The following is a 25,784-nucleotide window of genomic DNA, read 5'->3' on the forward strand; positions in this document are numbered from 1 at the left end:
GATCCCCAGGGGACCCCTCCCCTGGCCTCGAACACCCCATATTCAAAAGAGCCACAACTGCTGCTCACGGAAGCCAGCTGAGGGAGCAGATGCAATGACAAGCCACACATCTAGATTTCTCAGACCAGACGCAGACTGGGGACATGGAAGGGGTATTTCTGGCCAACTAGGCAAAAATCTTTACCTCTTTGAGTTCCCCTATCATTCCCCATTTGTTTTTAATTACCTTATTTCTCTAAGGCTAGTTTACAAACCAGAACATAAGATACAAAAGCTACACAATTTTGGAAGAATGGCAGGCTTCTGCCTCACAGCCCATCCGTTCTAGAACAAAGAATAACCCTGCCACCTTCTTCCTCCCACTTAAAATACCATCCTTTGGGAAATGCAGGCAGCTACAGCACAATCATCCAGGCATCCTTGAGGAAGAGCAAGTCTCTGCCTTCCTTCTGTTTAAATCTCCCAGCTCACAATTCCCTGTGAACTGGGATGTTCAGCTTCTCAGCCAACCCTGTCCCAGGCAGTTTAGCATTGCCTCAGGCAACCACCACCGACAGTCCCTCCCCCCGTAATCTGATCAGATCTCTCTGTATCAGAGGTACTGTGCCCTGTCCCATGGGGTGCTAGCAACAGGAAACTGAGGTTCAGACAGGCTAGTCAGCCAGGACAAGCAGAATTGGGTAACTGAGACAGATAGTTAAACAAGCAGTTTGCAGCTAGCTAGGAAATCCTATCTTCCCTAAACCAAGGTTTACATTTCTCCCCAAGGAGTAGGTAAATAGCTTAAATCACCAGATTTAGGGAGATAGCAGAAATGCAATTAGTGTCATTTGCCAACCACACCCAAGGACAATTGAAGGGAATAAATCTTTCTGGTTTATCAGCATAAAGTGATGAATATTCCATTGAGATTCTCCCCAGGACTCTCAAACCTTAGAAATTCCTCGACACAAAGGTCCCAGACCACGTTCTCCCTCCCAGGAGCAAGTCCACACCTTTCCCTTCTCCCTCTTCTGGTCCTCAGACATGCATCTCCTGAACCCTAATGGTCCCCATGAGACTTGCAACCAGGGAACAATGGGAGCAGTTCATTGCAGGCTAACCTCCTGAACCTGTCTCCAAGGCCCCCTTTTCTCTGACTTCCTAGTGAGCCAATACAGTCCAGCCTAGGCTCATTTCCCTCACCTAGTTCCTCTCCTGTTGCTTCTTCTATTCTAGGCCCTTCCTTGTTTTATTGTCCCCAGCTTTAATAAATGTCCTCTAAAAATCACCTGGGCTTGTGTTGGGAAATCTTCCCTCCATGAAGTTAAGAACCCACACACCACCGGCCCGCCCAAGGCATACCTGCTCAGGGCCAAGTCACCCTTCTGGTAACAAGGCCACTTTATATCCCATATCTGACAGCAGATATGTTAACCTAAAAATAAAAGACCAAAGTGAGACTCAGCAAGCATTTCTTTTGAGATTCAAAAGAATATCTGTCAAGCACGGAGTTGGGCAGAATTGCAACTTGTGTTCCAATTAGGAGACAAAGGCAAGTTTTGTAAATTGGAAAAAGGGAAACAATTATATCAAATACATCATTAACAGACGGCATTTCTGTAAGTGCACATGACCTCAATGGCACTAACTCTAAACATTCATAATTTTCAGTCTCCTAGTCATATCTGCTTTCTTGTTGTCTTTGCAAAGTTCTTTGGGATACAATGTTGTTATAGAACCAGTCTATTTTGCTCTGTAACAGTGGCTACTGTGCCATTTTATTACTTTTTAAATCTGAGCATATATTCATTGATTTTTATGGGGGGGAGGGGAGGAACAATGGTTGCCTCCTGTGCATGCCCTGACCAAGGATCAAACCCACATCCCAGGTATGTGCCCTGACCAGGAACCGAATCCATAACCTTTTGGTGTAGAGGACACTCCAGCTGAGCCACCGTTCCAGGGCTCCCACTTCATTTTAAAGTGGCTCCATGTATATCAATCTTTGAAGTGCCAAGGGATTAAAAAAAAGATGCCCTGGGAGACAGGAGGAGAAAGAGCAAAGGAGATTTGAAATGGTGCAGTTGGTGTTGGGTGTGGTCCTGGAAGTAATGTGTTGGATTAAAGAGAAGGGTGAGCAACTTGTGGAATATTCCTGGAAGTTTAAGGAGGGTGAGGACTGACACTTTCACTGGACTTGGCAACAAAAGTGTTTGGTGACTTTGTCAAAAACTTTTGCTGGCACGATGGAATGAAGTGGGTTCAAGGGACAACGGAGGCACGTAGAGACATTGGGTTTATAGACTCTATGAATGAAATCTGCTGGAATAGCTGAGGGGAGTAGGGCCAAGAAAGGGTTTTTATTATTTACTTGTAGAGAAGGAAATGTTATTCCACCCACTTACATATTCATTGGTTAACTCCTGTATGTGCCCTGACTAGGGATGGAACCGGCAACCCACTGCGACAATGTTGCAACAGAGCTACCCAACTGGGGCAAGAAAGGGTTCTACTATGTCCTATTAGTGCAAGAATCAAACCAGAGCAGATTTCTGGCTTTATATACTACTACTGCCAGGAAATCCCTCTTTATATAGAGAAGCTTACAAAGTTACAAACCAAAAACTCACAACCCTACCCTATCACCAATTTTTGGAATAACCTTGGGTGTTATTTACCTTCATAGTATGTCTTCCTCATCTGTACAATGAACAAAACAATCGATTTTCCACCTCAAAGCTGTATAAATGATTAGGTAATTATCAGTACGTACCACCATTTTTCTTTGTCTCAATGATTTGATCTAAGTGCCTCACAAGTGGAATCATACAGTATTTGCCTTTTTGTGACTAGCCTCTTTCACTTGGTATCCTATGTCTTTAAGGTGCATTCATGTTGTATATACAGTTTCTTTCATTTTTAACACTGAGTAATATTCCATTTCTGTACGTACTACTGTTCATTTATCTGTTGGTAGACACTTGGGTTGATTATACCCTTTGGCTATCATTAATAATGCTGCTATGAACAGTGGTGTACAAGTACCTCAAGACCCGGTTTAAAAGTTTTTGTCTTTAGATTTATTTTTAGAAAGGGGAAGACAGGGAGAAAGAGGGAGAGAAACACAATATGCAAGCGATACATCAACTGGTTGCCTCTTACACAGCCCCAACCGGGGGCCTGGCCCACAACCCTGGCATGTGCCCCAACTAGGAACCAAAGCCTGACCTTTTGGCTAGCAGGCTGGCAACTCAATCCATTGAGCCACACCAGCCTCTGCAAATTCTTTCAAATAAATGCCCAGAAGTAGAATTACCAGGTCATATGGTATTTCTTTAATTTTTTGAAGAGCTGCCATACTGACTTCCACAACAATTGTACCACCTTATATTCCTACCAATAGTGTATAGGCATTTCAGTTTCTCCACATCTGACCAAAATTGCTTTTTTCTTTATAGCAGCCATCTTAACGATTTTGCCAACAGTAAGTGATCAGGATGATCACTGTTATTACCAAATGTGAAGGGATTTCCAGTCTAAAATGGAACCAGAGGATATGGAATGGAGACTTCCACACATGGGCCCTTTGGAAAACGAAACTTAACGACTGAGAAAGTGATTTCCAGTAAGGGTTTGATCTACATGAACCGAAAATTACTTCCTATCAACAAACGTCGTCAAGAATCTCTCCCTGTACACAAGCCAATGAATTTACTGCTTAGCCTACGGCTAGAATTTCCCCTCTTTTCACTCCTTGCTGATAAATACAACTTACCAAACTCTCCACACATCTGCCTGTAGCTTCTTACAATTTGCGTTTCCAGTCCTGCATGCCATAACTTTTTAAAAAAACTAAACATATTAAAGGAATTGCAAATTAGCAGTTTTAAAAATACAGCGATCCCATGTACCCTTTACCCAGTTTTCCCAACTGGAACATCTTGTAGAACTTCATACCGCACACCCAGGATACTGACATCCATAAGATCAATATACAGGCAATACAGGAGTACCTCTATGCCTGCTAGATGACATGCTGCCCATATGACTTAAGACCAATTACGTCTTTAAATTTATATTAAAAAAGTAAGATACCAGTAATTTCATTACAAGTCCCTCACGTACCTTTCTAATAGCCACACCAACCCCCGCCCCCAACTTTTTAATGCTGACATGATTTGCTTAGGCCGCAACAACGCCTCACTCCAGACAAAGAACAAGGTCCCGCGCTGGTAAGGTAAATGCAGATGGGCAGGCCAGGCCTCCTGCCCAGGTTGCGGGAGACAGTAGTGTGTACCAGGCACGCCCCACCCCGTGCGCCACAGCGGAACTGCAGTCCAGGAGAGAGCAGCTTCCGTCAGCAACAGAGAGCCGGAAGTGAGTGGCAGCTCTCGGCCCAAGATGGCGGACGTCCACCGTGAGCTGCAGGAGTACCTGGCGCAGGGGAAAGCGGGCGGACGAGCGGACACAGAGCCGCTGCTCGTCCCGGAAAAGGCGGAGGAAACCGAGGCGGGAGACAGGACAGCGGTGGCGTGGCTGGGCCTGCGCTGGAAGTCGGCGCGAAGCTCCGCGGGGCCGGAGGCGGGCACGGCATGCCTGCCGAATGTGACGCGGACGCAGAGGCTTGCGGCGAGCGGCATATGTCTGCTGCTGGCCACGCTCTGCTTCGGCCTGGCCGCGCTCTACGCGCCCGCGTTGCTGCTGCACGCCCGCAAGTTCGGAATACTCTGGTCCCTGGGCTCCGCTTTAGCGTTGGCTGGAGGAACGATCCTGCGGGGCAACGCAGCGTACACAGGTCTGCTCCGCTGCGAGGAGGCGCCGTCGCGGGCTGCGCTGCTCTACGTGGCTGCGCTGGGCGCTACGCTGTACGCGGCGCTGGCCTTACGCAGTACGTTGCTCACGGCGCTGGGCGCCTGCGCACAGGTGGCCGCACTGTTAGCTGCCTTGATTGAGTTGCTTCCTCGAGGCGCCAGCGCCGCGCTTCGGTTAGTACTGGGACGGACGGGCCTCGGCGCCGGTCTCTCCAAGGTGCTGCCCGTATGAGAACCCTAGGACGGGCAAGGGTGAGAAATCTTGGCGCCAGCGCCCCGAGCCAAGGACAGCAGCTACTGGCTCCCAGAGGGCGCAGGCAAAGACCGCCTTCACCATGCCAGCTAATCTGCAGACTCGGAGCGGCTGCTTATAACAGATACAAGCCGTTTCAGAAGATCCTCAATTTCAACTTATTCTCCTACAGTCGGTAGCTTGTGCTCTGAAAACGAGATTTGGTCGAGTTGGTGATGTGCTGTGAAACATTTACGAAGAATTGCTTTTGCATTAATCATGGTTAATGTAAGACCACAGTAAATGTAAGCTCACAGTACTTTAAAAAAAAAAAAAAAGTCCCCTAATTAGCTGTCCTTGTGACTTTTCTTAGATTTCTCTTTTACCTTATCTTAAAAATCCAGTGGTAGGTTGTAGTTTAGCTAGATAAGCTTGTTTTTTGGCTGTTGAAAATTTTCTCTTCAATGTGAGTGGATCCATAATATTATCGGTTTAAACATGAAATTTAGCCACCTGATTTTTTAGAAGTACTTTGGTTAAGAGGCTTTACCTTTTTTTTCTTTTGACGAAGTTGTAAATATGGTGCCTTATAAAGTTAAGAGGAAAATTGTACTAATAACGAAAAGGATGGACCTAAAAATCTTTATTGACAGTAAAAGCAAGTGATGGGCCTTAAAAGGACATATTCTGCTCCAAGAACCGCGGTACCTCGTAAGGTGCTGAAAGATTCTTGGGCAGAACTGGGGTGAGGGACCCCTGGGAGAAAGAATTCTACATCTAGAGTTCCCATGTTTGGTGGAAATCGTGGTCTAATCAACATTCTGAATTTTACCATCTGCTTTTTAAACTTTTACATCGTAAGCCAATCCTAATACAATGTGAGATGCTTTTCAAATCTAATTGCCAAATTTCCTTCTTTTAGATTCAGCAATTACATGACTATTGCACATCTTAATTTATTTCCAGAAAGTATGGGCTGAATATTCTGATGTGTCCATAAAACTGTGTTGTTGTCACTAATTATATGTAACTAGAATGTAAAATGTGTTTAGAATTTTAAAATTCTATTTCAGTTCTGTTTACATCAAAATTTCTTGCAGAGCCAAACCTCAAATTTGTTCAATCATCCATTTTCAACTAAGCTTAAGAACATCTTTTCTGTAATTGGAGTGCACAATTTGAAAATTGTTTTCTGGGGTTGGATTCCAGTGTTGCCTAAATAGGTACGTCAGGCAGCGGTAGAGCACTGCCTCTTCAACCAACCTCAAAATTTATATTCTTAGGTCCTAATGGGTGTCCCTGCCACAAGAAATGACACTACTACAGTGACCAACATCCACAGGAGGCTTACAGGCTACTTCGTGCACCCACCACCCACAGTGTTAAGAATACTGCCTTCGGTATGTGAGGGAGATCTAGCTGCGGCATCTGTCACTCCATTGATGGCCAGGGTTAATTTGGCTCAATCTGGCTGGCTAGTCGGGCATCCCCATCCTCCCTCATCCATCCATGTGTGACCCTCCCAAAGCTGCACACTCGGTGGAAGAGGACGACCTTCCCAATTAGAGGAGAGGACCGTTTTCGGTCAAGGATGTATGAGTAGCTGCACTCCCCTGCTAGAATCTCCAAACAAGCTTTCAAGGATACTGCCTTCCTGGAGGAGTAAATAGGGTTACTGCCCTCAAAATGAAAAACCAAGAGGGCGTTTGTAGAAGCAAATGCAATTTTCAGGGAGTGACTTATTTAACTCTAATGTCTTATGCAATTGGCTGCCCTTTCTACCCCCTAGTTATATCTCTAAATCTAAATTTCTTTACAGTTTTCACAACTTAAGATTTTACTATGTTTAGCACATTTTTATGTTGATGTTACTTCTAAAAATTGTGTTCCCAACATTTTCTCAGGAATTCAACACTGAAAATCTAGCTTTCATAAAATTCAAAGCACAATATATTTTTACAGTGTTTTAAAATGTGTATTTCCTAAGTATTTCATATAGTGTAGAGATTTCACTTTTTTCTAACGAATTCATACTCAAAATGTGATCTAGTTATCTGCTTACTGAAGTACTGTGTTTTAAAGTTAAACCCTAAAATGTTAAGATGATGAAGTTTCTTACCACATGAATCTCAAAAGGGAGTCTGATTTTGATCAGGGTTTGGTCTCTGAATCCCTTTTCAGCTTCAGAATTAATGACAACTTCTTTTTAAGATATACCAGTGGAGGACTAATAAAGAATATCCACAAACCTAAAGCAATCTTGAACATCCTATTTGTGTTTATAGTGAGGAGCTAGTAAGTTGTTTTTAATTTCCAAGTAAAGTAAAAATTATTCACTTACCGTTTATAGGTTCTAATACCCGAAAAGCATCATGATTGCTTTTCTATCTGCAGAAATAACTTAGCTTTTACCATTTTTACATTAGTAGAGAGCCAGATTTTTACATACTGTCCAACTATCCCTTAGAAAAGGGATTTTCTTAAGCAACTACTGGAACTTGCAGCGCTAAGTGTGCCAAGCAAACTTGTCTCTAATGCCAAACTGAGGCTGGCAGTACTAGGGACACTATGGACTTGCCATTGAATAAAAAAAATCTTTCTTCCTATAAAAACAAAGTAAGGGTCAGTATAGAGAGTATTTCGGAGTTATCTCAAACTGAACTTTTGGCATCCAGTCCAAACTGGGCCAAATGTATTTAAAGTAATTTGTGTAGATAAGAACTTCCTGGCTTACCTAAAGTTAGGACTATCCTCTGCCTTAAAATTAGTATTTTCACAGAGCTATTATCGGAAGAGGAAATTATTGAAGTTTCGCAAAACTGTTTCAGACATTTTGGTCTAGTCTTTTCAATTTAAACAATTTGTGAAATGATTTACCGTAGTCAAAAGGGTACATGTAGTTAATTTCTGGCTTGTATCAAGTTCCTCTAGTCAGAAACAAGGCAATTCAAGTCTAAGGTGACTACTAGGTGTACCTAAGGGAGAGCCCCTACCTGGATAACCAGAATATTTTTTTCTTCTGAGCATAATTTTCCTTCTGCCAAAGCAAAAAGTTTACAGGTGAAATTAATTTAGATGACTGACTTAGGCAGAGGTATCCAACCTGTGGCCCAAGCTGCATGCAACCCAAGCTGGATGTGAATGTGGCCCATCACAAAATCATAAATTTACTTAAAACATTATGAAATTTTTTTGTGATTACATGTTGCAATGTATTTAATGTATGGCCCAAGACAACTTTTCTTCCAGTGCGGCGCAGAGATGCCAGAGTTTGGACACCCTCGACTTAGACGTTTCATCAAGTATGCTCCCAATATAAGCACTAATTGTACACCCCTCAACAGACTGACAATGGAAACTAAGGATTTCCTTAAGGCAAGCACTTCACAACTAGTTGTTTTCTGTTATTTCTTGCATAAATCACATTCTGTATTCATACAAAAACAATGTTTTTTTCTGACAAACTGTACATATAGAAACAAATTTCCAATCGGGCATGAACTTAAATTTGTGGAGGAGGTGCTTCTTGTCTCCTGACACTTAAAAAAAACAAAAAACAATTCCAGCTTCTATCTTCACAAAACAATGTAGGAGCTGGGGCAGTGAGGGTATACAGGACAAAAGGCCAGCTACTCTGGGTGACCAGCAGCAGTCTCTTCATCTTGAAGACCTCATTAGGGGCTCCTGGAATTCAGCTGCCCCAGAACAAGAGTTCAGGGCTACAAGGTGCAGGTTTCCTTTTGTTTCTCTTGGTAAGTCCACAAGAAGTTCTTAAATACTGTCCAGAGATGCTGAGGGGTACTCATGCCCACCTTCTACCGACCCCTTCCACCACCCCTTGAAGCTCCTCGCCTTGGTGGGCCAGAGTTCATGTTACTCCCTCTTCCCCAGTTAGTGCCACTCCGGACCCCTCTGGAAGGTGTACCACTGCCTGGAGGGCCCCCAAAAGGTTCATCTCTGTGGTATCCATCATGGTGATCTCCATCCAAGGAACTGGAACGCCCGGACTTTGGCACTCTTTGGGAAGGTCCTGGGCCCCCTCGGCCTGAAAGGAAACATTGATTTCACATGTGATTTTTTTTTTTTTTTTTTTTTTTTTGGTATCAGAGACTTGATAATTCTTGGTACAAACTTTTATTCTGTTATGGCAGCAGAACACTTCTGGGTCTTTCTTTAATACAAAGTTCTGACATCAGCATTGGAAGCACTAAAACTGCCTCCACTTCTTGACCACTGTCTCATTCTCATCCTGGCATGTATCCATGCTCTTCCACATCAATTAGACACCTGTTCCCAAAGGGTGTGTCACGGAGACAACAGGAAGCCAAGAGATAAAGACAAAGCACCTTCTAAGAGTCATGACACTAGGTCATTTCTCTAGTCCATAGGAGGTGTATCTTCACCTTCCTGTGCTACCAGAGGTATTCTGAAGGAAGTCTGAAAAGCACTAAACTTAAACTTTGGAAGTAACTGTGATGATGGTAATTACAAGTAAGAATAAGTGCTTGCGTGCTTATCCCACAACTGTGGCACTTTTGATTTCCTTTTAAATAGTGAAATAACATTTATCAAAAAACAGAAGCATAGAAAGAAAAACACTAGCTTTTAGAATGATTTCTTCCAGGGATAGTGTTATTTGTTCCAGATTTGGACACAAACTTTACTTATTAAAATTCTCACTTAAAAAGTTTTTGTCTCATGAGATGATAGGATTTGTCTACCTCTCCCATCATGCATTATCAGAAGACTGTTGACAACTTTATTTTGTCTTAAATTTTTGAGTGAAATTGTATCCAGTTAAGATGAAGAGGTTAGGAAAGCTAGCCAAATGAATTTCGGCTTCTTTTCTTACAAAGTGCAGCCTAGACCCACCAGAAGGTGCAAGGGCAAAGAAGTGATCAGCTGGGATGTAATTTCCATACTAGCCATGTGGCTGCACCCAGGACCTACAAAGGTATCTGAAGTGCCCACCATATAGACCAACAACAAAATGTGTGCTTGGATGAGATCTGGTGACATGAGGTAATTTCTGAGGGGTTTGCTCTGAGAAGAACCAAACAACTGCCAAGAACAAAAGCCAGAACTTTCACAGGGACTCAGGTTAACTGAGGAGTGGGCACCAGTTGGGGCCCATGGGCAGTTCCAACAGCTTCCAAACCATAGCACATATGCAACAGCCCAGCTTAACCTGAGGCCAGAGTTGTAGCAAGCTGGCATTTGGTGGCTACAGATCCTGGCTAAAAGTGCTGCATCTAAAATAAAGATCCACAGTTTCAAGATGTAGAAATAATCTATTGCCCACACCTGAAAACAACCCTTTCCAGAAAATGTCCCCCAAAGTGTGTGTGACTGTGGGTACAAAGTGTTCCTTCCAGGCCCATGCTAAAAAAAACCCCGAGAACCTGGAAGAGGGCAATTCCACCTGCCACTGATGAGACCCTCCAGGGCTCAGAGCAGCCATCAGTGGAGCGCACATTTGCCAGGGAGAGCAGGAGTCACAGAAAGTACCATCGGCAGAGACCATACTGGGCATCCTGACAAAGAGCTAAACTTGAACAAGGCAGAGATTCTTGAAAGCAAGTGCAGGACACTGAGCTTTCATGAGGGAGCTCTGACTCGCTGCGGGGTGAGCCCAAGCAAACTGCAATTTGTACCACATTTGGGATTGTTTGCCTTTACACAGCCTAAGCCCTGGAGGGTAGAATGGAGAAAAGACCCTTGACACCCTAGGAGGAGAGAAATGGAACAGGACTTCTCTGGGATGGATCTGGCCTAGAGATGAGGCCTCCAGTGGCCCCTGCAGCCTTCTTGGCAGGCCAGTGGCATCCACAGCTCAGACCTGGAATCTCTGGCCTCTGCTTACCTTTGCCTCCTCGATCCTCAGAAGGACCCCCTGGGGCTTCCATTTCTCTGTGCTCAGAAGTGCCTGGTCCATCATGCCAGGGGCGCTTTCGGGGTGGCAAAGATGCCATGTCCATGCCTTGGAGGGAAGAGGATCGTTCTCTGCCAGCTGGGGAATGACCATCATGAGGAGGATGATCCGGGCGGGGAGCATCACGAAAATGTTCATGACCTGGCCCTGAAATAGAAACAAAGATGGACAAGGCTAAGAATCTGACAGTCTCATTATATTAGAGTGTGACCTACAGCAGACGGAAATTATACTGTTAAGAAGAATTACATAGAAACTTGAGAACTGATAATCATGCTAGAAACACTCACTCGCTGAATACCTGCCAAGTATAAGTCACACCATGAGTATATTAAACAAGTGAAGATTAGAAATTGACATACCACTTAAGAGGCAGGTAAGGTCCAGAAAAGTGGATCTCAAACTTTTTAGTCTCAGGAGGTCTTTACACTGTTAAAAGTTACTGAGCACCCCAAAGGGATTTCACTTATGAGAGTTACATCTACTGATACTTACCACATTAGCAATTAAGACTGAGAAAACTAATTCTCTTACCTATACTTTCCAAAAACAAAACACTTTGGTGAAAAGAATGTTATTGTTTCATATTTAAATAAATCCCGTTATAAATGTCTGGATCATTTATAGAGAAATGAGAAAGCTGGATTCTGTCATCTGTTTCTGCATTCAGTCTCTAATCCCCTGTAACAGAATGCTGTTGGGTGAAGGTTGGGAAATAATCCAGCCTCGTGTGGAGATATGAGTTGGAAAAAAGAGGATCTGGTGGACCTGGAGGAGGGTCTCAGTCCCCCAGGAGTCCTTGAACTACTTTTCTTGAGTTACCATAAGCCATGGGCAGTTCTTCCTTACCTGGCTCTCTGTTTCCATCCCAGGAGTCTGGTTTCCGTCCTCCTTCAAAACGGGGGAACTCATCAGGAGTAGGAAGTAAACCCTTCCTTCCTCCTACATAGTGGAACAAAACAACACACAGACTATTTCAGGTGTGTTCCCAAACATTTACTCCACCCCTGCTCTTCCCAGAGCTAGTGTCCTTAGTGCGTACCTCGTGGGGCACCCCGGCCTCGTCCCCGGAGATCTCTTCCGCGGGCAGCTTCATCAGAAGCATCAAAACTCTCCTCTGGACCAAAGTCTTCAGGACCAGGAAAACCATCCCTGCCCCTTGGGGGAGCCCGGCCTTCATGTCTCTGGGGGGCTCCTCTTCTGAAGCTGTGAGGAAAAAACAGCAGAACGTCCACCCAATGAAACATCTTCCAGTTCTAAGTTCATGTCTCAAAGAAGCATATAAAAAAATATGATAAAACATTAACTGGGAAAAAACAAAGTAAAATTGTGCATTGTATAAAGCACCCATGTTACAATCCCAATATTACAGGCAAAAATAGGCAGGAAATAAACACATCAGAATGTAGGATTATTTTCATTTTCTTTCAGGTTTTTAGCAATAATAGTAGTGAGCATTTTTTAAGTGCTAATATCATGCCAAGTTCCTTACATGTATAATTCATTCCATTTCATCCTCATAACCACCATGATTAACTCTCTTCTACCCATGAGTACACTGAGACAGAGAGGTTAAATCATTTATTTAAGGACATACCTAAGCGTTCACATTTGAACTCAGCCAGTTCTGCCCTTTGGCCCAGGCTTCTTACCACATATTTGCTTCCTAAATATTTTCATTATCATTTAAAATTTTATAATGAATACTTATTACTGATATCATCAGAAAAAAGGAGTGTATAGATTCATGCCTGCCAACTGTACTAGATTTGTTCTGGGGCATCTATCTTGCCATCTGCCCTGGCCCACTGCACAGTCTCTGCTCAGGGGTGACTATGAACTTCCTCAGTGGGACCGTCTCACAGCTGACTGGTGTTCAGGTGGGTATCTGGCTTATGGGCAGGCTGGTGCTCTGGCAGGTTAACAACCTCACTGCCTCTCTGTGAATTCACCAGTGAATTCTGGACTAGGGAAGGTAAATTGGCCCAGAGTGTTGTGGAAGCAGCCGCAGCCTGTGAGAAGCAGAACAAGGGCCTGCCGGCAGGAGCTCACCAACAGACCACAGAAAGTGAGGAAACGGTCAGGTGGTGGTAAGGGCATAGGACTGGTCTGCATGGGCCACGTGCCCTTGACTTCCTTTCGGACTAGGCCTTCTACTTTCTCTTGAGTCTCCATTCAAGTACTTTTTATACTCCATTTTGTTTTGAAAATTTCACAATTAACAGTAAAGTTGAAAAAAATGGAACAATCCCATACATCCTTCACCTAATCAGTTCTTAATAATTTGCACATGTGCTGTATCTGCTCTTTATTCACTTGTTTCCAAATTCATGTCTAAACCATTCTAAAATCAGCTGCCAATGTGATGCTTCAGCCCTGAATACTTCAGCATGTTTCTTCAATGAACACGATTTCTCCTATGTAATAACATTACTACCCTAACATGTAATATTATTCATTCTATAGTCTCATTCAGCTCTCTCCAGTTGTTCTCAAAATGTCCTTTACGTTTTGAAATATGGATTTCAATCATAATCACATTGTTATTCAGTAGTCACATCTCTCTGCTCTACTGTAATCTAGAACAGTCCCCCCCTCCTTTATCTTTTGTGATCTTGACATTTTTGAAAGGTCCACCCAGCTGTTTTATGGAACGTACCACAATTTGACTTTTTCTGATGTTTCCTCATTCTTAGCCAAATTACTTATACCTTCTCAGTGACACCAGTTTGTCTCACTATTTATGATGTACAAGTGGTATGGTGAACAAATTTCACTGTTCCAAAGACACATTTTCTCCTTTGCAACTAAGTGATCTGTGGGGTGTGAGATTCACCTGTTTCCCCACAATCTTTTACCCAATGGTTTTAGCACCCATTGATGATCCTTGCTTGAATCAACTATGACATTAATTGCTATACAAGAAGTGATTTTCTAATTCTGTCACTCCTCCTAAACTTACTACTTGGTGTTTTACTGTAAAAAAATATTCCCCTTTTCCACTCCACCACTCAGCTATCTTTTTAATAACTTTCTTGGCCCTGAAGTAACTTTTGAATCATGTTCCTGCAAGCAAAGGAACTGTGACCAGAATACTGGCTGAATAACAATGTATGGTGAGTGTAGAAGTGACCAGGAGATGAGTGGAGCAAGAAGAGTAAAAGCAGAGAGGTCTGTTTCCCTGAGACAGAGTCAGGGTAGAAGCCCCAAACACAGTGGGACTCTTCTTTGGTACAAAAGGAGAGGGAGGATCTAAGTTGCCCTAATTAGAAAACAGCTCATGTTATGGTCTAAATACTTAAGTCCCCTGAAAAAATTCGTATGTTGAAACCCTAACCCCAAAGTGATATTTGGAGATGGCCTTTGAGAGGCAATTAGAGTTAGATGAGATTAATGGAGTGGGGCCCTCATGATGGGATTAGTGTCCTTACAAGAAGAGATGCCAGAGAGAACTTTCTCACTCTGTCCCTCTTCCATGTGAGGACACAGGGAGGTGTCCAGGAAGAGAAGTCTCACCAAAAAACCAATCCTGCTGGATTGTGATCTGGAACTTACAGCCTCCAGAACTGTGAGAAAATATTGGGTTGGCCAAAAAGTCCGTTAAGTTTTTTTCCATATGATGGCTCTGATAGTGCTTAGTTGTCTTTAACTTCATTCGAAACAATTTTGTTACGCTGTATTATGACAGCTGTTATATCAGCATGCATTAAAAAAAAACCTTATCAAAACTGGTGAATTTTTGTGCAGCCATTTTAATATTGAAGATAGAAGAAAACACGCAACATTTTCAGTGTATTATGCTTTATTGTTTCAAGAAAGGCAAAAACACAAATGAAATGCAAAAAAAAAAAATTTGTGCAGTGTACAGAGAAGGTGTTGTGTATGATTGAATGTGTCATAAGTGGTTTGCGAAGTTTCTTGATACTACTGACATTTTGACCAAATAATTCTTTGCTGTGGGGCTGTCTTATGTATTGGAAGATGTTTAGCAGCATCCCTGGCCCCGGCCCATTAGAAGCCAATAGTGGGAGATAGCTGACATACTCAAAATATCCAAATTGATAAAGTTGTCAGTGAAAATGGAACATGTACCTGTTAGGGAAAAAAAGTAAGACTTTTTGGCCAACTCAACAGATTTCTATTGTTTAAGCCACTTAGTCTATGCTATTTGGTTATGGCAACCTGAGCTCCTAATAAACTGACCTCTCTCAAATGCCTCTTCTTATTGAACAGATTCATTTCTTCAAGTTACTGAGCACCTTCTATGACACCACTACTACTCTAGGTCCCGAGGACACAGTGGTGGATGAACAAAGCCCCTGCCCTTCAGAAGATGTGGTGCTTCTGGGAGATATGGGTAATAAAGAAATAAATATATTACTTAGTGTCACACAGCACTAAGTGCTATGAAGACATAGGAAGCAGAGTAAAGGAACTGGGTATATAACAGGAGGAGAGATCTAATTGGGAGTGAGCCACAAATACTTGGGAAATTGAGTCCCAGGCAAAGAAAATAGTAAGCACAAAAGGAACAACTGGCATATATGAAGATGAGCACAAAACTGGAAAAAGCACAAGAGTTTAGGCTGTGAGTCTGTCACCAACAGATGAAATGTAATACAAACTGAGGCTTACTAAAATCTGAGACTTTGCACAAATGGAGGGATTCAAGAAATTACTTAGTCATGTTGATGCGAAAGCCATTGGGAATGAGGCACTCGCAGATACAAAAAGCCATTTCAAAGTGAATATTGGATATCATAAAGAAAGGCCCTTATGAAAACTGGGCCTTTATGAAAAACCTTACATTTTGTTTTTTCAAAACTCCCTTTTGATAGCTGCTTTCCTTAACCCTCTCTTCACCCTCATGGCCCTTTCATTAGCCAATCTCTTCTAACACACCCCATTAGGATGGGAATTGCCAGCACTTAACTCAGTTACCTACTAACAACACTAGTGAGAGAGCTGTAATGGGAAAAGACATGGGAGGGAACACCGAAGCAGTGAAGGCAGGCATGTTGAAAAGCATGGGCACTATGATCCCTCGTCTGTAAAACACTTACAGTAACACCTGTCTCATAGTTTACTGAAACAATTAAGTGAGGCTTTCTAGCACATAGTAAACACTTAATTATCACTATTGATTATTGAGTTTCACTTGAAATTTCACTAATTCTTGTTTTTCCTACTTATGTTTTTTTGTTTTTTCCCCTCCGTGTTTCCTGTATCCCTTTTTTACTCCAATCAAGTGGAGTGTTCAAGCTTGACCTTGATCTACTTTAACAACAAGATTATTTTTCAGCTTGATTTCATTTTGTTAGGATCTTTAGGCAATTTCACAAAAACTATTTAACAATTCCTTTATTCTTAACCTAAATATATGTATGATTTCTTCATTTTAATCAAGAGAACCTGGGGATTTCTAATCAAACTCAAGAAACTTTATAGTATACATATCCTCCCATCACTTTAAAACCACCAAAAGATAAGCAGAAAGAAAATGACTTCTAAATTGTAAAGACAAAAAGGGCCACATAAATGTTAAAAAACATATATATGTGTGTGTGTGTGTGTGTATCTACACACACACACCCACCCACCCACCCATATATATATATATATAAAGTCTAACTGCAAAACAGGAAGAGAGTAGTGCTAGAAGTGGAAAAGAAAAGAGACTTTGTTGGGGGGCAGGGGGAGATACAAAGTTCCAGGGAAGAAGAAATAAACCCACAAAGTATCTGCCCCACCTTTCTTCTCTGCGCCCTCGAAAACGTGGGTCCTCAGGATCCCGGGGGAATCGCTCATCTCCAGGTCTGCGGCCTTCCCATGCACCTGGAGGGCCCCGGGCTGAGCCCCGGCCATCCCCCTCGCTGAATTCCCTGTGATCAGGAGGAAATGGAGGCCCGGGGCCCCCTCGCCTCCACTTCTCTTCTTGTGGTAAAGGTCCTCCTCGCCCCTCAAATTCACGTAATCGGTGGCCAAAGCGCTTGTCAGGATGGAAGTCATCTGGTCTGCTGAAGTCATCAGGGAAGTCAGGGTGAGGGCCGCGCCTATCAGGGGGTCCCCTGCAGTCCTGGCCGCCCCGGAAAGGTCCCCTGTCTGGACCATGTTCAGGTCCACTGTTCTGGTCATGCCGCCTCTCTGACAGTGGGCCCATGTGATGGTTTGGAGGGCCCCGTGAGTCACCTATGGGAAACAAAGCTGCTTTTACCATGTCTTCCAGGAATCTTGCCAACATAGGTCTGGTTTTCAGCATCATAATGTTTTAGAAGGCATCCTTTTATTTAAGTTTTCCTCCTTGGTTCTCAGCATACTAGGAGACAAGTGTCTCTAAGGCATTATATAATGAAGAAAACTAGGGTCTTGTGGTGAAGATTTTCCACTTCATCACCCACTAATTAAGGAATCTGACCTAGAGCAAATTACTAATCTCAAATGTAACCACCTTATAATATAGTGATTAATTTTGAAAACATACGAAAGCCTCACTGGAATAAAACTGAGCTTCCCTCCCCTGCCTCCATTCTTTCAGTGACTTCATTCTGTCCACCATCTCCATTCCCAGGGAGGAGATGAGAAAATGCACAGGGCAGGGCAGGAAGCCAAGCCAGGCACCTGCCCCCACCACCCAGCCCCACACTTACAAGGGCCTGCAAAGCCCATCACAGGGCACTGGGCTACCTGCAACCATCTATGATGTCACTCCTTTAACCCCCAGTTCATTTAACGTGATTTGTTAACTCACACTTTGATTCTTAACAAAATCTTCTGTAAGGACCATGGAACCATGGGCTTCTCTTATAACTGCTTGGTGACCAAAGAGCCTCACTATACTTCAGTTTTAAGGTTTATATGAACAATTTTTCTGCCCCTTTCTATGAATGATATTCCTCATCTATATTATCACCATTCCTTGCAAACAGTGTTTGGAAACCCACTAGAGATTTTTTAAAAATATTTGAACATATGTAATATATTAAAAGTACTGAATAAAAATGGAAAGAGACTAATTAAACTTGTTATGGTTAAATTAGCTACCCCATAACACTGAAGGGATCTGTCTTCCTGACTTCTTCAGCCATTATATAGGAATACTTGTTTTCTGTCAACATACAATTTAAACCAAACATTTTTGGAAAGTGGATACAAAGGGACACTCTGCCTCTGAAACAAAATATTTTACTTCAATGTAAGTCCTCCACCTGCACCGCTCATGCCATTTACTCTTTGAATTTGATTTCCTGGTATCATAGGCAGCCGTAATTCTCACCCTTCCAACGTCCTGCCTCCTTCATTTCTGTTCATTTCTCTTGGCTATTTAAATCCCACTCATTATTCAAATATGTATAAAAAAGTTGGAAATCTGAATATAAAAATGTATCATTTGAAGGGTTCTCTCCTCTCCTCTGTGAAACCAGTCCTCTCCATGCTTAGTCTGCAAATATCCTAGATCTGTTTCCTTATGGTAGATAGGACCCTCACCCTTCAGTGTATTCCTGCAGCTAATGGTTTATCTCTGGCATTGTGCTGTTTGAACTTGGTGTGACCTTAGATACAGCAGATGTGTGACCTGAGGATGATGAACATTATTCCATTTGGACTTACCTATGTATATAATCCTCCCATTACCTCTATCTGTTTAAAAGTACCCTGCTCATCAAAGGAAAGAAACCCACCACTACAAATTAGAAGGGATGTGGCCACCGGTGATGGGGCGGCAGCGCTGGTTAATCCAGTAGGGGATGGCAGGGCCCCTTTCTCGGCTCTCCCTTCTCCCTTTGGTCCCTGGGAGGAAAAAGAGAGGGGGAAGAAAGAAAGAGAAAAAGGAGGAGAGGGAGAGAGAGAGAAAGAGAAAAGGGGAAGAACAAGGAGAGGGAAATAGGTGGAGACAGACACAGGGTAGGGGAAAGGAAGAGAGGCAGGCTCTCAGTTTGTTGATGGCTATACCTTGTGGATAAAAGACTTCTTAGGGTCCCCAAATTCCAAAGGTTGGTTCTTGATGCTTATTATCTCTTTTCCCTATTGGCCACCAATTCCATAACGTGGGATTAAATTAAACATTCTAATTCCTTTACTCCTATCTCTAACACCTTACATACATTCAAGACTAAGCTTTAAATTCCCAAAGTCCAAGGGCTGAAAAATGCTGACAAGGACTCTACTTAATCTGATAAAATGGGGCAAGAACCGTAAGGTGTACCACAGGGTGCTGTGGGCTTAGCCAATTAAAACTAAAAGGAATGAAGCTCTTTGAAATGCAATCTCCATAGTACTCAGGTTCTCTGGTTTGTGTCCTCCCACTGATACAACTCCACCTCCTGACTTCCCTCCATCTATAGTCCCTCACAGTCCTATCTTTCCCCTAAGTCTCCAACAGTCTGCAGCCCACTTTATTCCAGTTTCAGCTATTTATGTGGGTATGTAGGAATGCTGGGAGAACTGTATCCTTTAGGGAACTAGGACTCTGGCTCCCAGTGTGTGCTCTTTCAACTCCTAAGAGGTTAACTCTTAATTTCCACTTCTCTGTGCTTTCCCTATGCTCTCTTCTTTTCAAATGGTGCAGAACAATGTAACCAGCTAAATAATACTTGACACAATTTTGGGGGAGGATGGTAGTATTAAAAACACTGTTGCAATCTCTGAATTCTTTACCCCATCAAAACATTTAAAGTGAATTACATTTTCAGCTTAGCTCTCCAGCTGCTGCAAGCCACTGGATGAGCAATGGCCTCATTCTCATTCCCACAAAGGGACAAGGCCGCGAAGGCCAGGTCATGTTGCCAGGGGCTGTCCAAGTGTCTCACTACCAGCTTGCAGTAGTGAGGAGTTTTTCCCTCCAGGCAGCATTTATGGCTAACTAAAGCAAATTTATGAATGAAAGCAACATAAGACAAAGCTATTACCTGAAATGGCTGTGTTCTTATTTTTCCTAGAGATGCAAATGATCATTCTTTCAATTACTTACCAATAAAACTATTTATTGTAAGATTTACCCAAAGGTGGTAAAATACAATCTCTTATTCAGCCAAACAGATATTTACCTTTGTTAGAGCCAGGTCCTTGTCCAGGGTTAAGAGGGGGGATGCGACCTTGTGCTCCCTGCTGCCCTAGGCCTGGTATCAGGGGTGGGGGGCCTGTGTTCTGTCCTTCCTGAAAAGATGTTTTTAAAGCGGGGGTGTGAAATCATAGGCTTGTGCTTCATGAAGAGCAATTTTATTATAATGTGACAAGATAAAAACATTAGGTTGTCCCAAAGCCTCCAGCAGTAAACATAGCTAGTGAAATTGTAGCAAAACTGTCTAAATTCGGTGAAAGGAAATACTTCTCTTACTATAATAAAAGGAAACACACATATTTTACACCTGCTTATAGGTTTTATTTAAAGCTAGATCTTGTTATGCCAAACGAGAGCCTCAACAGACAGTCAGAAATCAAAACATAATACTATGATACTGCATAGAGGAACTCCTGGCAAAGGAAAGCCATGGCAATCTCCCTGGGCAGAAAAGCTGTGCTTTGGCATCCAAAGCTCCTTTCCAGCCACAGAAAATCAGCCATCCCCACAAGATATCAGGGCTGGGTTTGAAAAGGGGGTAGTGGGAGAATAAGAAAGGGATGGGCTCCTGATGAGCAAGGTGTTCACACAAGCTTTCTCCTTTCACCTCCCTCCTATCTTTTACTTCCAGACTCCCCTGTCCTCAGCACCCTATTGTTCATTCAAGCTCAGTCACCTGGGATCTTATTGGATTCATTTGGTTCTTGCAGCTTCTGTCTGTTACAAATCTGCTCTTGTGATGCTCTTAATCTCCTTGCTCTGAAACCCAACCTTGTCCCTAGTCCTCATATTCTGTATTTTTATCTAGCCATGTCTAAATTCTGATTTCCCACACTGTCCAGTGACCTTGGATCAGGTCTGTTGACAAACACACACACTTATCTAGGCATTCCCATATATTAAAAATGCATTTAGTGACTGGATCTACTACGAGAATAGCTCAGTTTCAAAACCATCAATAGCACGACCCAAAGTAGCTTCCATGAAAGATTAGCCTTGATAAGGAGGCATTGCACGACAGTGATAAACAATAACAGTCATTTCTATACTTTTGTTTCCTGCCCATTTTACCCAAGGACAACTCTTAACTGACACCTTTCATGCTGTTCATTTAATACCTGAAAGCAATTCCAGTAATTGAACCAATTAAAATAATTGGTTTAAATAATTCACCTGGTCAAAGTGAAGAATGTCAGATTTCAGCATGTAAAAAATATGAGCGAAGATTCTGATCAGGCAACTTTTGAGATTTGAAATACTCTATTTCAAACCTTCATATTCATTCTACCAGTATTTCTATATGTCAATTAAGTCTTTACAGCCATTATGCTTTTCATATATAAAATCTTTTATTACATGATAGAATAAAACCTCTTATTAAATTGTCCCAGAAACTCAGACCTGTCCTCTTGAATCTGACATGTTTGTAATTTCAGTCATAATGTGAAAGATAAAGTTCATTATGTTTTTATCCTCCAAAATGAACTGTGAATTCACTACCACAAGGTTGGGTAAGTAAATTATTATAAACATACACAAATACACTCTGTATTAATAAAATATAAAACACTTCAAGTTTTATGGCAATTCAGAGTGGTAAACCTAGGTTTATTAAACTCATTCTAAATTTTGAAAAGTGCACAATAAATTCTAGAGATAAACTCAAATGCCATCAGATTCTCCACTGCTGTGACATTTTTAAGTTCTGGAAGATCTACTGAAGAGTACCACATAACCTACTTATTTAGCTAGTTATTTTAATTCAGTAAATCCAACAGCCACCTTCACGTTACAAATTCTCCGAAGTGTTAACAGAGTGTATTTTATACACATAGTATCTGTAGTGAGTCCTCTTCCAAGTGAATGGGAGTGTCAGGGAGTCAATGTTAGCTCACTCAGTCACTCAGACAAACAATGCTTCTAGACTATGAAATTCACAAGAATGTAAGAACCAGAGCCGAACAGTGTTAAATCCATCCATGCTTGTGCAGTCTTTCTGTAATTCTCCCCAAGCAACATGAACTGTTCTCACACCACCTCTCAAGCTCGGGGAATGGGTAATAAAATTTGGCTGATAAAAACAGAATTGTCAAAAAAAGGGCCAAGAAAATTTCTATAGTAATACTCCTTCCTGTAAATATTTTTCTAAGTAGCTCAAAACAACTCAAACAGAATTTTATCCAAAGGGTTGCCATTTGAGAATGTGTAATTTTGGACTGAGAGACCTCTAAAAGCATTCACTGAAATGAAAATAGTGCGTCAAATACCCTATACTATCTTTAAAAACAGAGTCAGCAGGCAGGTACGAGGTGGCTCTGTTGCTGGCCGGCCCATGAAACACCACGATACACAGTAAAGGACCCAGAAGAGGGAGCATGGCAGACTCAGAGGCACCCATGCTTCCTCCCCAGGGCCACAATTCTTTTGAGGTCCTGGATCAGTTAAGAACTGTATTGAAATGGAAGTTCATTTCTTAGAGTAGAACATTAGAAAACATAGGTTGAGAAGTAAAGATTCATACTGTGATATATATAATGGCCTATTTAATTATTCTTATCTCCCTCTTCTGCTGTATTGCTATTCTCAGGCCACTATCACCACTTGAGAGACATTTATATCAGCTGCAACTGCTTTTCACAGCATTTGGAAGTGCCACTTCAGTGCAGAATATATTTTCCCAATGTGTAAGGCCCACAAGTTGCAAATAAATAATACCTGATTGAAGGGGGCTCGGGGCCCATCACCTAGCAGAGCTGTTTTCTGCTGCTGGAATGGTATTTGCCCTTGAGATGGATGTGGCCCTCTTGCTGGGTTCTGCTGTCCCTGAGGTCCAGGGGGCCCTTGCATGCCACCCTGAGGTGGAGGTCCCAAAGAGCCCTGGGGCGGCCCCTGCTGACCTTGTGAGCCTGGTGGCCCTCGCAATTCTTGGGGAGGGCCCAGCATTGATCCTTGAGGTGAAGGCCCCTGCATGCCTCTCATCTCCTGAGGACCTCTCATTTCCTGAGGGCCATGTCCCAGCAGTCCGCTTGGAGGGTGAGGTCTCATCTCTTGAGGTGGGTGGCCCATCATCATGCCTTGGGGAGTAGGACCCTGATTCTCTCGAGGGCCTGGAGGACCCTGCATTCCTCTTGGATTCAATCCCATCAGAGGTCCCTGAGACACAGGACCTTGGATCCCCTGAGACCCTGGCCCACCTTGTATCCCATGAGGATGAGGAGGTCCTTGCATTCCTCTTGGACCAGGTGGCCCTTGCATACCTTGAGTACCAGGAGGCCCCTGAGGGCCCATGTGACCCTGGGGACCAGGTGGGCCTTGGGGGCCTATGTGACCTTGTGGGCCAGGTAGACCCTGAGGACCCATATGACCTTGAGGACCAGAATTACCCTGTGGTCCAGGTGGTCCTTGAAGTCCCAAAGGGCCATGAGGTCCAGGATGCCTTTGCATTCCTTGGGGCCCATGCATGTCCTGAGGCCTTGGCAACCCTTGGGGTGGGCCCTGGGGCCCTTGTGGTCCCATGAATCCTTGTGGCCCTCCACCTCCCTGATGCAATGGAGGACCCTGTGGTCCCATTTGTCCCTGAGGTCCAGGGGGTCTAAACTGTCCCTGTGGACCTGGAGGCCCCATTTGCGCCATGTTCATTGGCATCTGCTGAGATGAATGGGGCTGCTGAAAACCTTGAGGAATCTGAGACATTGGACCTTGTCCTGGAAAGGCCTGGGGTCCAAGGAGAGGGGTACCAGATGAAGGAGGAGGCTGAATTTGCTCAGCCTGTTTCTGCGCAAGTCTTTCAATTTTAAGTTGCTGGAAAGAAAGAAAAAGAAAAAGCATACTGAAAAACAAGCCAGAGCCCTAGAAGATGACGATACTGCTGTCAGTTATTTCGTAGGGGAAACCTCAGAACAAACATGAGGCATTAACCTCTTAACACCCCAACAGTAACTAGAGTCCATGTAACATTCAACTAATTCTGGAGGCACTCAGGCCTCTAGACTCACTCTAGTGAGGTGCTAGGAGACAGCAATCAGGATTATTTATTGTGACCAGAAAAAGCCCAATAATTTACCAATGTCTTATCATTTTCGGTACCTATCAAGGGTAGGAAAACTAAGAGCAAACCACCTGCTTTAAAACTGACAGAAAAAGAAAAATTTTATCTATCGATAAATAAATGAATTCCAATTTAAACTATGTTGGCTTTATCTTTTCTATTAGAAATGTATATTTAATTGAGGTCTTCTCACTGCTTGACTGATCTGGTTAGAAACTATCTCCCTAATATACCAGTAAGAAATGGCGGTGCTTATCAGATCCACCTGAGAGACCCATCCCTTCTTCTTACGAGCATATCAATAAACAATGTTATCACTACTTTCTCTGAACATCTCGAATTCCCCTAAAAAGATTCACATACCTCCAAAAGCTGTGGGTTAGTATACTGTAATGTGGCCATTTCTTGCTCAATTTCTGCTTGTGTTTTTTTCTTCTCTTCCAATTTAATGTCCTCTTTTCTGTCATTCAGTACCTCATTTGGGGCAGGAATCGGAACTTTATTTTGCATCCAAGCCTCAGGAAAGGAGAGAATATTAAAATATACCCTAAGTGTGTAAGTTATAATGACAGAATGAGAAAACAATTTTATAACGTCATTGGCTAATTCTAACTTCCTGAATACAAGTTGGCTCACTTGATGTACTGTTTTTATTTCTAATGCTAATTCTTAGTGACACAGGAATGGAATTTGACAAACACATTACTAGGTAGAAATTACTAAATTAATAGAAGCTGTAAGATCTTGCATGTTATTGTGAAGGCAAAGCTTGCCTGACTCTTTAAAAGGGCACACACACTTTGTGTTGAGGGACAAATAAAGCAGAATACAGACAGGGTAGGGGAAGGTCAACATACTCTCTCTACCCGATCCCTTTTTCTTCCTTCCTCTGATAGCACGGATGATAATAAGTAGGTAAGAACAAAAAATCTGGGGGAGATTCATGACCAACTCAGCACTAACTGCAAAAGCAGCAGATGGGAACTATGTCTAAGAATGCCTGAAATATCTAAACAATGCTCCAAAAGAGTCTATAGTATAGAAGTATCTTCAACGGATGAGATAATCCAGAGAAACATATTTATGAACTTCAGTCAGACCCACTGAGCAGAATCTCCAATGAATTAATGAGGTAGGGCCATGAGGTAGGGCCACTCACCTGCTGGAACTGAGCAGGAATAGGTTTTGCATAAGGAACTTTCTTCTGAGGTACTTTTTTCTGATCTTTTTGCATCACCTCCTCCATTCCCCAATCCAAACCTGGAATTGTCATTTCAATTTCGTTTGATTCATCTTTCCCTATAATCATAAAGATAAGTAATTAGTCAAGGAAATTCATCAATGAACACATTTTTAGAAGAAAAGATTTTAAATCTTATGTAGTTTACATTACTTATGTCAACATTTCTCAACATAAGTCATTTTGGCATTTCCAAAATAATTTAATATCATGAAGGTAAGAAACAGATCCATACAAATTTTGTAAAAATAAAATTCACAGGTACAACTTCTTACCCATCTGCTCTTGTTCCATAGCTAATTTAAGTTGTTCCGGTATTCCCATCCCTGGTATTACTGCCAGACTATTAGGTTCAAGGTCATCTATAAATTGGAAGATATCCACTGTCAACACAGATTTTATAAATGTAATGGCCCAATAAAATTAACACTTCTATAAAAATGAAACCTATTGTCAGTGATTTACAAATCAATAAAGTATA

At 42.5% G+C, this 25,784-nt stretch overlaps 2 protein-coding genes across 3 annotated transcripts in view; one reads left to right on the top strand and one right to left on the bottom strand.

Annotated features, from left to right (window-relative positions):
- The first annotated feature begins 4,173 nt into the window (after positions 1 to 4,173).
- Positions 4,174 to 7,655, top strand: SFT2D3 (SFT2 domain containing 3). The gene has a single exon (XM_054575058.1). It carries the CDS (start codon positions 4,384 to 4,386, stop codon positions 5,023 to 5,025), a length of 642 nt encoding a protein of 213 aa, XP_054431033.1. The 5' UTR covers positions 4,174 to 4,383; the 3' UTR covers positions 5,026 to 7,655.
- Positions 7,656 to 8,185: 530 nt separating this feature from the next.
- Positions 8,186 to 25,784, bottom strand: part of WDR33 (WD repeat domain 33) — a 90,102-nt gene continuing 72,503 nt past the window's right edge. The window contains exons 13-22 of one of the 2 annotated variants that reach the window (XM_054575059.1): positions 25,579 to 25,665; positions 25,223 to 25,362; positions 24,427 to 24,579; positions 22,731 to 23,816; positions 20,002 to 20,110; positions 16,708 to 17,146; positions 12,000 to 12,163; positions 11,807 to 11,899; positions 10,889 to 11,104; positions 8,186 to 9,070 (exon numbers count right to left, since the gene is read on the bottom strand). In XM_054575059.1, coding sequence (XP_054431034.1) covers positions 8,841 to 9,070; positions 10,889 to 11,104; positions 11,807 to 11,899; positions 12,000 to 12,163; positions 16,708 to 17,146; positions 20,002 to 20,110; positions 22,731 to 23,816; positions 24,427 to 24,579; positions 25,223 to 25,362; positions 25,579 to 25,665 — 2,717 coding nt within the window. In that variant the 3' untranslated portion in view covers positions 8,186 to 8,840. The remainder of the gene's footprint in view (positions 9,071 to 10,888; positions 11,105 to 11,806; positions 11,900 to 11,999; positions 12,164 to 16,707; positions 17,147 to 20,001; positions 20,111 to 22,730; positions 23,817 to 24,426; positions 24,580 to 25,222; positions 25,363 to 25,578; positions 25,666 to 25,784) is intronic. The other variant, XM_054575060.1, reaches the window with a different exon arrangement.

Source organism: Pteronotus mesoamericanus, unplaced genomic scaffold (genome assembly GCF_021234165.1).
Source record: "Pteronotus mesoamericanus isolate MK-2021 breed Mesoamerican mustached bat unplaced genomic scaffold, CSHL_Meso_final contig_27, whole genome shotgun sequence".
Lineage (NCBI taxonomy): Eukaryota > Metazoa > Chordata > Mammalia > Chiroptera > Mormoopidae > Pteronotus > Pteronotus mesoamericanus.